At 51.2% G+C, this 10,746-nt stretch overlaps 1 protein-coding gene across 3 annotated transcripts in view; it reads right to left on the bottom strand.

Moving 5' to 3' along the window:
* Positions 1-395: 395 nt before the first annotated feature.
* Positions 396-10,746, bottom strand: part of SLC34A2 (solute carrier family 34 member 2) — a 30,238-nt gene continuing 19,887 nt past the window's right edge. For 2 of the 3 annotated variants that reach the window (XR_008958456.1, XR_008958457.1), the window contains exons 11-14: positions 9,514-9,630; positions 9,296-9,420; positions 2,315-7,780; positions 398-1,155 (exon numbers count right to left, since the gene is read on the bottom strand). Coding sequence is in view for 1 of the 3 variants with exons in the window: in XM_057309779.1 (XP_057165762.1) it covers positions 7,154-7,780; positions 9,296-9,420; positions 9,514-9,630 (869 nt within the window). In the remaining 2 variants the exon portion in view is untranslated. Of the gene's footprint in view, positions 7,781-9,295; positions 9,421-9,513; positions 9,631-10,746 lie in introns of all 3 variants that reach the window. The other variant, XM_057309779.1, reaches the window with a different exon arrangement.

Raw genomic sequence — 10,746 nt, 5'->3', positions numbered from 1 at the left:
CACTTATACCCCCCCTATAAATAAATCTTTAAAAATTTTTTTCCAGTACAGGGATGCCTAGGTGGTGCAGTTAGTTAAGCAACTGATTCTTGGTTTCTGCTCAGGCCGTGATCTCAGGGTCGTGAGATGGAGCCCTGAGTCAGGCTCCACACCCATCAGAATCTACTGAAGATTCTCTCTCCCCCTCCCTTTGCCCCTCCCATTCATGCTCCCTCTCTCTTTCTCAAATGAATAAACAAATCTTTAAAAAATTTTTCCAGCACATTCCTTTGTGTATTTCATTGCTAGGTTATTTTGTTATTTTGTAACCACAACTGAAAATTTAAATAAATATGACTACTTATATATAATCAGAATTCAACTTTTATTTTTTTACTGTGGATCTTTAAATTTTTTTCAATGGGAAGTTCTTTCTAGGCTTCCTCATAAAAACTCACAATTTTTCTAGTCACTCTTAGGTTAAAAAAAAAAAAGTCTTAAGATTACTTTAAGTCACAAATTTAGGTGGTGGTTAAAGATGGCTACAGATTCTTTGCCATTCTTCCTGTGGAAGGGCAGAGTCCGTTCCTCTGCCCTTGAGTTGGGACCGTCCTTGCTTTGACCAATGGAATGTGGCAGAAGTATTGCTGTATAACTTCTGAAGCTAGGCCTTCAGAGCCTGGTAGCTTCTTTCCCACTGTTGGTACACTCCCTTTTTAATCCAGTCACCACACTCTGTGAAGCCTAAGCTGCACGGAGAGGCCACGTGAAAGGGAATCAAGGTCCCTGGTTGACAATCCCTACAGCTCCCAGCCGGCAGCTGTGTGAGTGAGCCATCTCGACAACATTCAGCTGGCTGTCAGAGTGGAGTGTGGTTGCTTCTCAAACACAGCCTTTTTCTCTGCTGCCATCGGCTACTTTTTCTCAGACACAAGTTGGGTAGCACTCTATCATGTGCCCATTGGCTGCAGAGTTCTCCCACCTCACCCTCTGACGGTTCCGTTGACGATGCCTCCCTAGGCATGAGTAAGGGAGGAAGCATGCCCGACTTGTATTGGTGCTGAGACAGAACCATGTGAAGAGGTGGGGAGCAGGAGCTAATGGTCACAGCCAACATTCTGTGTCATCAGCCTGGTCCACCAGCAGCTGAGCCTGCTTCTGCCCAAACTTCCTGTTCTGTTAAAAAAAAAAAAAATGTCTTCCCTCCACCACATCTAGATTCTTAATATCTCCCTTTTTTCTTGAGGAGGAAAAGTGAGGGTGATGGTAAGATCGAGGAAGAAACAAGATTCCCTTACCATTTTCAGACAGGATGGTGGGGGCCAGAGGTGAGATCAAGGCAAGGGATGCGAACAGTTCCCTGAGTAAAGCTTCCCTATTGGCTACTTGAGACCAAAACTTCAGAGGCAAGAAAGACGGGAGCTTTCTCCCGTCACTGGCAAATCTCAAGGTTCTCATCTGGTTCTGAAGTGATGTGTGGTGAGAATATGGTGCTCTTTTCACCTCTGCCCTGAGTGTTTGGGGAGTGACTTGCTTGCTTTGATTTGTGATGTGTCCCACATGTACTTCACTGGGTGGTGGGGAGCAAAAACCAGGGCACCTGTGGGGACAAGGGAGTTGGCCGTGGGAGGCTGATACAGGCAGTGACGGATATTCAGCATATGTTTATCACATGGGGTGATCTCGAGTCCCATACCCTTATGCCTTATTCCTGGACTGTCCCACCTCCTCTCTCGAAGCTTCTTCTTCCAGAATGCCTTGAACACTTCAACTCTGATATATTTAGAACCTGCCCTATAATCTGGAGGTCAGTGAGTCACAAGGCAGCATGACTCATCGGATAGGACATTGGTCTCGATATCTGAATCCTATCATCTGGGACCAACAGCCAAGTTTTCCAAATCTGCTTCATTAAATGGAAATAAATAACTTCTGTCTCTTAAGGCTCCAGTGCCAGTCAACGAGGCGATGCATGGAAAACCGCTATCTAGGGGTCTCAAGTGCTGTTGGCTATGGAAGGTGGCCTCCCAACCCCATCCGTGGTGTTAGCGGGGGTCTTCCAGTGCCCTGGAACCTCCCCACAGTGGTCATACCTGGGCCTCCCGGTTATCTGAGGGGTAAGTCTGGGGGAAGAAATGGAGCGTGCTCAGTTTTGGAACAGTGTCCCACTTATTTTGGTCAGCTGTGGCCGGTCTCTCGGGTCGGGCTCTACCCCATGGGGGAGGCCTACAGCGTTCAGCTCTGCCTGGGATTGGTGAAGTAAATCGATTTCATTCAACAGTGGAATGTTAAGAAGCTTTCTCCCACCCCTGAAGATATAAAAGCCACATCTTACAATCAGCCTCCTTTGTAATAACATGGATATTTTCATCTCCATCAGTCCATCTCCTGTCTTATTTTTCAGTTGATTCCAAATTCTGTAAGAAGAAAGAGATGTTAGTTACTGACTCCCTGGGACTCCAGCGAAGCCTTCTCTAGAATGGAAAACTACAACCTCAACCCCACCAGCAGATCCCAGATCCCCTTTGGATCCTGTGTGATTACAGTGAGCCAAACGAGAAGGCATAATTTTACTAACTGACAGGATAATTCACACTCTACTCACAGGCCGTCCGTTAGTCAGTACCGGAAGATGATCTTTTCCTGCTAATATCACACACCGAGGACGTTAAGCTGAAACTAAAAATTAAGTAAAACACCGTGGTGGACCTGTAGATCTGCTCCAACCACTCCCGGTGAGAGGAGATTTATTCTCTCGAGAACTAAGCAAAAGAAGCCATGACAGGCAGACAGGTGGTAAGGAATGAGTGCGGGAGAAACAGACTAAAGTAAAACTCTGTGCTTTGAACACTTGGTTCCGTACCAGTTATCTCGTGCTGTGTAACACACAGCCTCAACACTTCACGACTTAGAAACACCCACCACTGTATTTGCTTACAAATTGCTCAGCAATTTGAGGTGGGCTTTTGGGGCCGGGAAGATAAATGTTCCACACATGCCTGGGCTCAAAAATTTCACTTTTTTTGTAACCTTTCTCAGGTAATCCAAGCAAACTGGAGAGCAAAAGAATAAAACAGGAACTTGTGAAAACACCGTATCCATCCTGCTGAGTGCCAAAGCCCAAGATGAGAGAGCTGCTGGAAAGGCAGACAGAACATGAGTCCGTATGGGATCAAGAGGATAAGGGTTTTAAAAAGAAGAAGAAAAATGAAAGAAAAGAAACCAAAATGTTGTCAGACACTTTGGCGCAATTAGAGAAAAAATATTTACATGACAGCACTGATGAAAAAATTAAAGAAAATAATGTTCTGTATTATCATGGTAATGTATTAATGACAATGATGTAAATATTGACTACTGATTTGGGAAATCAGTGGCAGTGGGGGGATGTGTCAGATAAGCCTCGTTTACCAAAATCAGGTGAATAGATGTATAAGAAAAACCTGTGACAATCATATGATGATTATGGAGCAAAATGCCAGAAGACAGCAGCCGAAGAGTTGGAAAGGTTGCTTCTGGAAAACCAGACAGAAGTATGGGGAGGGATGGGACAAATGACAATGGCAATTTGTAAGCTCTACATAACCAGATTTTCAGCCTTGACAAAATTAATGTCGAAACCTTTTTAGAACAATGCCTATCTCTGCATCCTAGGTTGGGGCTAGAAAGGGAGCCTCTCCTTAGAGGACAGTTTCCAAAGTGCTAAGTGCTCTTTGCATCTTGTCCCCTGGCTGTTTCCTAGGGGCCCCAAGTCCATTTGGAAATGAGTCACAAGACGAACGTCCACCTCATCCTGATAATGAACCAGAGGTCAGTTCTGGCCTCCGGGTCTTGGGTTGATAGCTTTTCTGACTTGGGCATTTCACTGCGGAAATACGCAAAGGAGAAGAATGCACACAAGCTTCGGAAGTATGTCCGGTACAGCTGCCAGGCCTGTCAAGTGCCTTATACTTGAGACATGATCGTATACCAAGCACTTACGGTAAACCACCCCTGGGCTGAGTAGTTACATATATTACCTAGTTTCCATCATCTTAAGAAGCACGTATTACTGTCCCACGGTCCAGATGAGGAAACGGACCCCGAGGAAGGTTAACAGTGTTGCTAGTCAATGACATAGCCAGGGGCGGGACCCAGCCCTCCGTGCAATCCCAACCCTGAGTTTATCATCACCCTCCAGAGCCAACTCAGCCCTCCGCACCTGATTCTGCTGGGCTAGAGAGGCGCTACCAAATGTATTGTCCTTCTGCACACATTTCTTAATTTAAACCGACTCTTCCCTAACACTGACCGGCGTGGGGTGGTGGGCATGGCCAGCTGCCTGAGCGTGCAGTCACACAGGACCTCACGCCGAGAGGGACCTCATCCTTGGCTGAAACGCTCAGCCATCAGCATCCTGAAAATCTGAATCTTTTAGTCTTGTCCGTGAAGTCCAATGGGACAACAGAGCATGTGTGCAAGCAGAATGGTCAATCCGTGGGCCCACAGTCCCTTGCCACCCCACTCACATGGAGCATTGGCAATGCCCCGTGAGTACTGAATTCAAGTAGACCCACAAGCCGAAGTGCAGCAAGACCCAAAGCCTAAGTACAGGTGCGTGAAGTCTACAACTGAGTCCGTCGTGGTACTGACAGCCCCAGCAGGACACGCTTCCCATTCAAACCAGAACTTTCTTCGAGCTCCACAAAAGGAATGACTGAGGAACCCTATCTCACCCCTTTTCACTCGTGTTACCTCTGTGTTAGCCACTCACCGAAGCTGGAACGATGACATAGAAGGAAAGGTCAGCCCCTCGTGCCTCTTCTTTTCACATCCTTACTCATCAGTAAGGTAGGGTACGGATAGAACGCGCACACATCGAGAGAAATAAAAACTGAGTTTTGTGCAGCATTTCTGCTCTTCCGGCAGGCACAAAATAAATGTATGAGCTACAAAACGAGCTGTGTAATTTCAGCAATCCCATGTGTGAGTTGGAAGCTCTTAAGTTTACATTTAAAGTTTGCATTGCGCAATAGAAAGATGAACCATAAAATGCATGCTAATAATTTAAATTTAAATCTTACTTAGAATAGCACTACCCAGCAGCATTTGAAAAGCCCTAAGTCAAGAGAGACCATAGAAGGAAGGACAGCTTCATATTTAGTGTCTATGGCACTTTCCCTCTGCTTCCTGAACGAGGGGCCCTGCAAATGACCCTGGTGATGGGAGAAGTGGGTCGTGATGTTAACTGAGAAAAGAGACCCCACATTTTTAGGAAACAGACCCAGGGAGCCCCGATTTCTCTGTAATGGAAAGCAACACTCCTTTGGGGTTTGATTGTCTTTTATTTCTCCCTTCCCACAACCAGTAAAAAAAAATACGATCAACACGGGTACAAGGATCCAACGAAAAAAATCCGTGTGTAAAGAGGGCCACAGCCCTGCCCAGGCTTCACTGACATATTTACAGGGTGTGTGGCCCAGGTGTGGCTGTAGAGGCACATTGAAAAGGCGGTATTACAAAATATACAAAGGGGCTTTCTTTATATTTCATAGTAGAACCCGGCCTCATTTCCAAATGAGAGCACTACAAACACAAATCACACTACTCCTTACCTTATAACTTATGAAAAATGCTGTACAGATGTGACTATAAATAGAGTATAAATGGCTGTTAGGGAGTTGGTATCTACAGGGGTTAAGGGTCAAAGGAGGGCTCAGTTTGGCATCCCAACCTGCTAAGGTCACACACAAGCCAGGATGGAGGAGAACAGGGTCTTGAGTGTGGCTGCACTGAACCCCCTCTCCCGGGGCAGACTGGGATGGTTCCGGGTGCGAAGCGGTGCAGGGGTGCAGGGGTGCAGGGAGGTGGTGTCAAGACAGCAGGTGGCTCTAGAAGGCACAGAGAGGGCATCAGAGGGCAAGGAGCAGCACAGCCCTTGGACCGGCAGCCACACACGGACCCCTACTGCTACTTGATGATCACCGTTCTGGGGGCAGTCTGGACGTGTCCCGGTTTCTGCCCTTTGAGAAAAGGTTGAATCTCCAAAGGCATGGAGAGAGGGCAGGAAATCGGAGCTTACCTATCTACGGGAATGTGGGAGAATGTTTGGGAAAGAGTTTCTGGCTTGGATGGATGAATGGAAGCTGTTCACCAAAAACCACAACCCAGACATCTACCTCGCACAGAGTGGGGAGGCAGACAAGCTACAATTGTCCCCTGGCTTTCCCAGGGCTCGAGGTGGCAGTGTGGGGGGGGGGGGGCTCAGAGGGGCTGCATATCTTATTCCAAAAGACTCCACGAGGATGATTTTCTCTGACCTAGAGGGCAGCACTAGGCTCTAGCCACAGTGGTCAATCCGGCTTCTAGATCAGCCAAGTCAAGAAGAGCCCCAGACCCTTTCAGCAGATTATCTCCACCCCCAGCACTCCCCATTCCCTAGCTCTCATCTTCCAACTGCCCAGCTCAGGACCAGGACCACTCGCATCTCAGAAAGATGGAGCCAACCGGCGAGCTGAAGGGCGCCCTGAACCTGTCTTGGTAGCTCAGACGCGGCTCCCGCCCTGAAAACTTGGGCAAGGACACAGCCAGAAGCTTAGATGAGCCACACCTGCCCAGGTGAGGACAGCCAACAAGGGACTTGGGGAGCTCTGGCAAGGGGGGAAAGGCCCACCCCTGTGGTCCTCACCAAGTCTCCCAACAATTACACTATTTCCCCCGAATGGGTCTGGTCTGGGGCAAGGACTCCTCGGGGCAGCTGCTCTTGGTTGGAGAAATCTTTGGTAAAAGAGAGAGGTCTGAGTGTTCTCACCATCACATACACACTTCACACGTGCATCTTTTGAGAACCTTCCATTAATCCCTCCCTTGGGGCTTTCTTTGGAGAGGACGGCTGGAGTCTGAAAACGGGTCCTGTGGAGCAACCCAGCCGGGGCAGGGGTGGGCAGTGTGATCATCTCTAGCCATTGTCTTTCCCACTCTTCCAGGACTGCCCGGCACCCTCCCGCCCGGGAGCCCGAGAGCCCGAGCTGCGATAAGCTACCGGGAGGGCTGATACACCGGGCCAAGGGCAATGACAGTGGGGGGCTGATGTGAACACCCTTTCTCAGGACAGAACGGCTCCCCGCCAGGCAGAGAAAGGCCCGGGGAGCCCCAGTGGGCTGGGGGGGCCCCTCCTCCAGCCTCTGGGTGGCCCCTACAAGGCCGTGCTGCTAGAGGTGCTCTTTGTGCCCGGGGCCTCCCCCTGAGCCTGAGGAGGCCCATCCTGGGCCTCTTGGCTCATGGCCACGTTATCGAAGGCCTCGGGGGCCTTGATGGGCAGCTCGGGCTCCTGGTCCAGGTTCTGGCAGCAGCGGCTGCAGCGGCAGCACGAGGGACAGCCGCAGAGCAGGCAGCAGGTGCGGCAGCACAGACGGCAGCACAGGCAGCAGCGGTTCCGGCAGCAGCCGGACAGCAGCGAGAGCAGGTCATCCCAGGGCTTCAGCGAGTGCATCCACAGCGGCAGGAAGTTCCAGGTCTGCAGCTTCCCCGGCAGGATGCGCGAGCAGCGCGACTGCAGGACATTGAGGACCACCACCACGAGGATCAGGAAGACGATGGGCACCCCCACGCCCACCAGCACCGGCCAGCCGGCCAGCGAGAGGCCGAACACGGCCAGCGGGGTCAGGAAGAAGAAGAAGAACAGGTAGAAGACGGCGAACCAGCGGTACTCGGCCGAGACGGTGCCCAGTCCCTTGGCCAGGCGGATGGGCAGGCGGGTGAAGGGGATCGGGTACCACAGAACGATGCCCGAGATGTTGAAGAAGAAGTGGCACAGGGCGATCTGAAACACAAGAGGGGGGACAGGTGAGTGGGTCTGGTGCCTGGGGGAGTCGGGAGACCGAAGGGTGGTCTAGCAGGCCTCCTGAGCAGGGCAGGGGTCTTCCTGGTCTTCACAGCACAGCTCAGGACGGGGCCGGCCTTACCTGAGAACCTTCTCTGTGTGTGTGTGTGTGTGTGTGTGTGTGTGTGTGTGTGTGTGTGTGTGTGTAGGGAGGGGGAGGGCAAGGGAGGCGACCAGATGAATCACAGCTCAGTCTGCCTGATGTCCTTCAGGCAAAAATCTAACAAGGAACTTCATGAATATGCCTGCTGCCCCCCAGGGTCTGACCCTGCTGCTTCCTTCCTTCTGGCTGAACAGCTCCGAGCTGGTGGGGCCAAAGGAGAGGCCTGCCTGAGAACGGGCTCTCGGCTCCACAGCCCCATTCTAGGCAGGGGAGAGAGGGTTACGGTCCATACAAAATAACGGCACCCGCTGCGGAACTTCATGCTCACTCTGTGCGAGGCAAGTGTTCGCAGCACAGGATGTGGATTGCTTCAGTCCTCCCAACACACCCTCCGAGCTGCTGACCCTCGCGATCCCATGTGACCTTGGAGGTGACTGAGCCAACTGAGGAAGAGGTGAGGCTCTCTGCCCGAAGTCACACAGGTAGGAGATGGTAGAGGTGGGATTCAAACCCAAGCAGCCCGGCTCCGGAGGCCATACACTTTGCCCCCTCCCCGTGTGCCCACTAGGTGCCAGGCATCATGCGAGGGTCTCGGTACCAGCCTGCCCAATCCGTTAGCCACTAGCCACGTGGGGCAGCCGAGCACGTGACATGCTGCTAGCCCACACTGAGACGGGCTGCAAATGTAGAACACAGCACTTGATTTCCAAGACGTGGCCCAAAACGGTCGAACATCTCAGATTTTAAATCAATTACATGGTGAAATGATAATCAGATACACTATTAAAACTCATCTCCCTGTCTTAGTGTTTTTAAATTTGGCTACTAAACATTTCCCATTACGTAGATGCCTCAAATGTATATTCTACACTCAGATTTCTGTCCAGAGTCTCATCCTGAGAATAATCCTGATGAGATATGGCTCCCAGGTTTCCAACGAGGAAACTGATGCTCCAGGTTAGGTCACTTGTCTAAGGTCACTTGTGTGAAAAGGCAGGACAAGAAGGCAAATGCCATAGGTCTTCTTGCCTGAGTAACCGAGTTGATCCAGGGAGATCCCCGATTCTTCTAAATTCTAAGCATAGAGCACAAGTGACCTCCCATATCCAGGCAGAGTTCCCCAAGAGGGGAGCCAGGAGATGAGAAGTGCCGTTTATGCTTCTTAAATACTCCCCCCCCCCCCACCAAGTAGTGGCCATCCCGCCTCTGTTCAAACCACCGCCAGTGATGGGCGTGGTCTCACAGTTTTGAACATAGAGAGAAGCTTGGCTCCTGTTCAAAACCATCTGCTTGCAAGACCACGAATGGGGCAGTAGCCCAGCAGAGCCCCCAGCCCACCCAGCTTTCCTAACCTGCAGCGAGCTCCTCAGGGTATTGCCAGGGCTGGCCAGCGCAGCCAGGATGGCGGTGGTGGTGGTACCGATGTTAGAGCCCAGCGTGAGCGGATATGCCCTCTCGATGGTGATCACACCAATACCTGGCAGGAAAATACAGAATCGATAGTATCAGCCCCAGGGGATGATGGGAGATGGTAATGGCAACAACACGGGGAAGCCAGGAAGAAACTCACCGATCAGCGGGGTCATAGCAGATGTGAACACGGAGCTGCTCTGCACGATGAAGGTCATGCCAGCCCCCACGAGGATGGCCAGGTAGCCAGTCACCCAGGCAAAGGGAAAGGGAAAATCTAGGAGACAGAAGGAAACGAGATCTGTCACAGGCCTTCTATCCTCAGAAGGGCGGGAGCCCAGCAGGCACCTCCAGAGTTCCTGGGGGGGCATGGGCTGGGCTAGACCGTCAGGCTGTACAGCAGCCTCCCCACCCTGCGCCATGGTCGGAAATTACCAGTCGGATTTTTAGAATCCTTTCACCTTGCATATGCAGATGTGGAGCCAAGAACACGCTGAACTGACGTTCAGAAGCAGACAGGCTAAACACACGAGTCCTGGGCTGAATGTTTCCCCAAAATTCCTAGTGCTGAAACCCTAACCCCCAGTGTGATCGTATTAGGAAGTGGAGCCTTTGGGGGCTAATTAGTTCATGAGGGTGGAGTCCTCATGAACGGATTAGTGCCCTTATGGAACAGAGATCGTGCTTCCTTTCTACTCATTCCACAGGACACAGTGAGGAGGCGGCCGTCTGTCAACAAGGAAGTGGGACCTCACCAGAAGCTGACCGTGCTGGCACCCCAAGGCCAGACTTCCCAGCCCCCAGGACTGTGAGAAGTACAGTTCTTTTGTTCAAGCTACCCAGCCTACAATAATCTGTTAGAGTCTCAGAACTAAGAGGCCACCCAAATAACCACCTTCCTCCCCAAAGCACTTGGAATGCTGGGACCTCTGTCCTCCTGCCTGGCCTGTTCTCCCAATGCCATAGATCCAACCTTTGTGAAGGAGCAGGGAGGCAGGGCGGCAGCTCAAAGTCCTATACACGGAGCTCTCGGCACCACCCACATGGGATCAGGCCCTGCATACCCAGCAGGCACCGAGTCACCCAGCTCAGCTACATGGCAGCCTCGGGACGAGCCTGGGAGGCAGATATCCTTGGCCCCATTTCACTGAGGTTTCATGGGGAGGCCTTGGCTTGGCACGCTCCCATTGGCCAGGGTGCCCTACTCATCAGGAACTTTTTCCTGGCCAGTGGGGTTGCACTGGCTGCCTCAAGACGCCGAGATATTATCCAGAACCACGTTCTCTTCCCAAGAGTTGAAGGGAAGTGGGGAGCAGTGTGGGCATCCATTACCCTTTCCTAAGGCATCCTGACAGACCCTGAAAGTCCTAAACCTGTCGGAAGGAAGGTCTAT

The sequence above is a fragment of the Ursus arctos genome, unplaced genomic scaffold (genome assembly GCF_023065955.2).
Source record: "Ursus arctos isolate Adak ecotype North America unplaced genomic scaffold, UrsArc2.0 scaffold_9, whole genome shotgun sequence".
Lineage (NCBI taxonomy): Eukaryota > Metazoa > Chordata > Mammalia > Carnivora > Ursidae > Ursus > Ursus arctos.
This window is presented reverse-complemented; position numbering and strand designations above follow the sequence as displayed.